At 45.4% G+C, this 3,003-nt stretch overlaps 1 protein-coding gene across 1 annotated transcript; it reads right to left on the bottom strand.

Moving 5' to 3' along the window:
* Positions 1–39: 39 nt before the first annotated feature.
* On the bottom strand, positions 40–2,801 carry lbx1a (ladybird homeobox 1a). The gene is made up of 2 exons (XM_035992142.1): positions 2,216–2,801; positions 40–557 (listed from the first exon to the last, which is right to left on the bottom strand). The coding sequence occupies exons 1-2, from the start codon at positions 2,541–2,543 to the stop codon at positions 40–42; spliced, it is 846 nt and encodes a 281-aa protein (XP_035848035.1). The 5' UTR covers positions 2,544–2,801.
* Between the last annotated feature and the right edge of the window lie 202 nt (positions 2,802–3,003).

Raw genomic sequence — 3,003 nt, 5'->3', positions numbered from 1 at the left:
TTACACGGTGTGACCCCCCGCCCCCCCCCCCCTCCCCCCCTAGTCATCCACGTCAATCTCCTCATCTTCATCCTCTGAGCAACACTTGCTGCTCAGCCGTTCTGTGTACGACGACGGTGCGGGTGAAGAAGGAGACATGTGCGCTCTGCTGGAGCCGAGGCTCTCGGTGGTGTCTCGGCGGGACCTGGAGGAGACTGGCTCGGGCTCGGAAACAGCCCCCCCGCCCATACCGCTGGCCGCGCACTTCTCCAGCTCGGCCAGTTTGGAGAGCTTCTCGAGGGCCACAGCGCCTGCGACCTGGGCGGACTCCACGTCCGCTTTCATCTCCTCCAGGTCCCTCTTTAGCTTGGCCCGCCGGTTCTGAAACCAGGTGATGACCTGCGCGTTGGTCAGACCGAGATGTTGGGCGATCTGGTCCCGGTCTGCCGGGCTCAGGTATTTCTGGTACAGGAAGCGCTTCTCCAGCTCGTAGATCTGGTGGTTGGTAAACGCCGTGCGGGACTTCCGCCGCTTCTTAGGGGTGTTCCTCTGGCCGAAGAGCGCCAGGCCGTCTCGGCCTAAGACAAGAGGGGGAAAATGAGGTCATAGCCTATTTCGGCCTATGTGAAAACATGCACTTGCGTCCATAAATATTTGTCACAACTCAAATTCTGCTAAGGTAGAATGACTGATGATCCATTTCCCTGCATGATAATAAGTATTCATTAAAACTATAGTTAAAACGCAATTTTAGATTTTTTTTTTTTTTTAAATATTTATTTATTTAAAAGGGACGACGCACTTTAATCAACATTAGTACAGAGTCCAACATTTAAATGTGCCAGATTTAGCCATACAGGCTAATTTTCATCTGCAGTCCCTATAGCAGGTTAATGGCTTAAAACATTAGATACGCTACAACAATACAACAAATACACATACATGTAAAACAAGAAAGACATAGGCATAGACAAGTAAAAAGGACACAACCACTATTCCAGACCATGACTACTGGCAGGTTGATAGCATGAGAAAAACATAACACAAGTATACACAGTAGACATATAGGTAAAAGTGCATATAGACACACATTAGGACGCATCAACAACACACGAGCACACACAGAGACACTACTGTAGCGATACAGACAAACACATTATTCTGGATTATGGCAGCATATTTGATTAGTCGCAATCAAATATTGATATTAAATACTATTTCAAATTGCGTTTGAAATAGTATGGTGTGAATGCTTTAAACAATAGGATGCTGCTCCACCAGATATTATTTTATATGTGTAAAACGAGACTCCCCTTGATTTAAATTATACAGTTATTTTCGTTAGTATGAAAAAAAATGTTTATAAAGTCAGCTCTGTGTTTCTGAATTAACGAGTTTACCTCATCAATTCTGATATACGTGTTCATGAAAATAATCTTCTGCTTTTCTGAATTCATATATCGAGTCAACCATGCATGCAGTAGCCTCAGCAAGGCTAAATACCAACAACACAGGGCTCCTGGTTCAAATCAAAGAATACATGTATAGAGCACTCACATAAGAACGGGGCACCAGCAGAGTACAAACAGCTGTTATAGGCCTACTTACACAGACAGACAGAACACGTCTCACTATCTATCTATCTATCTATCTATCTATCTATCTATCTATCTATCTATCTATCTATCTATCTATCTATCTATCTATCTATCTATCTCTCTATCTGGTACCTCGTTGATGCAGACAAACAGAACAGTGTTCATGAAAATGATATTATTAATTCGGAAAACAGCAAATATAAAAATAAAAATAAAAATAAAATCTCTCTTAAGGGAATGCATTACGCTTTAAATATTATTTAAATTGAACTCTTTTATTTTAGTAATCCATTGAAGCCATAATGTTACAGGCCTACGTGTCTTTAGTGTTTAACTATAAATGGCCTTATCAAGCGAATGTTACGCTATTAGATCAAGTGGTTAGGCTACGGTTACTGTACGTTTATTTAACACAAAAGCTGCAGAATTATTCTGGAATCACAAATAAAAAATAAAAATAAATAGGCTACAAAATGTCGCGTCTTTTCTCTCCTTAAAGCACGCGGCCTCCAACTTGAGTTTTTATTTTATTTTATTTTTTACACCAGTTTTCAGAAAAGGAAATACTGCTATGTAATACTAGTAAAAATTAACGGGCGTGCCTATAATTCCCATTAAAAAAAAAACAAGTCTCTTACCCTCGGCAGCCTGCAGGACGCTGACCTCCAGGCCCTTGAAGGTTTTGCTGGCCAGCTCCTCCAGCGCGCAGAGCGGGGACGTTTGACTGAGCAGCGGCCGGCCGGGCAGGCTGTGACCCGCCGGGGGCAGCTTCTCTCCGGGAGAGATGGTGTGCGCCACTACGCTCAGGGAGCAGCACTTTTTCCCAGACGGCTTATTGAGGATGTCCTCGATGCTGAAAGGCGTCAGCGGCTTGTTGGAGTTGGCCGGCGGCGGGAGCTGATCCAACGGACTGCGCCTCCTCTCCTCCAGCACCGCGGGGCATTTGGAGTCGCTCTTAGAGTTCATCGCGGCTCTGCTGGGCTCAGCGGGTCACACCTGACTGTGGTAATTTAGAGACGAGCGATTTAAAGCGGGGGACAAGCAGACAGGCTGTGGTAAAGTGAAACAGAAAGATAACAGGAGAAGGAAAGGATAATCCGCTCGGGTCACAGGTGTTTCTGCAGCCGCATGTTGGCCGCCGAGCTGCAGGCTGCAGGGACACTTTGGACTTCCAGTCCCTGAACGTCTCCCAGACACTTTTCCAGGGTGACGCACAACGAGGCACGAGGCGAACCCATCCGGTGGATAATGGTGCACCATACACAGCAGCGACTGACCACCACAACTTATAGCTGAATGTAAGGTCTCTCTCTCTCTCTCTCTCTCTCTCTCTCTCTCTCTGTAATTAGAGGGCACTACGGATGGGGAGGAGTCCAATTAGAAAGTAGAGCAGGCCCACTTAACACGTTCTCTCTCTAAAATTAGA

Source organism: Sander lucioperca, chromosome 15 (genome assembly GCF_008315115.2).
Source record: "Sander lucioperca isolate FBNREF2018 chromosome 15, SLUC_FBN_1.2, whole genome shotgun sequence".
In the NCBI taxonomy this organism is placed as follows: Eukaryota; Metazoa; Chordata; class Actinopteri; order Perciformes; family Percidae; genus Sander; species Sander lucioperca.
Note: the sequence above shows the minus strand (reverse complement) of the source record. Positions and strands in the feature narration are given on the sequence as shown.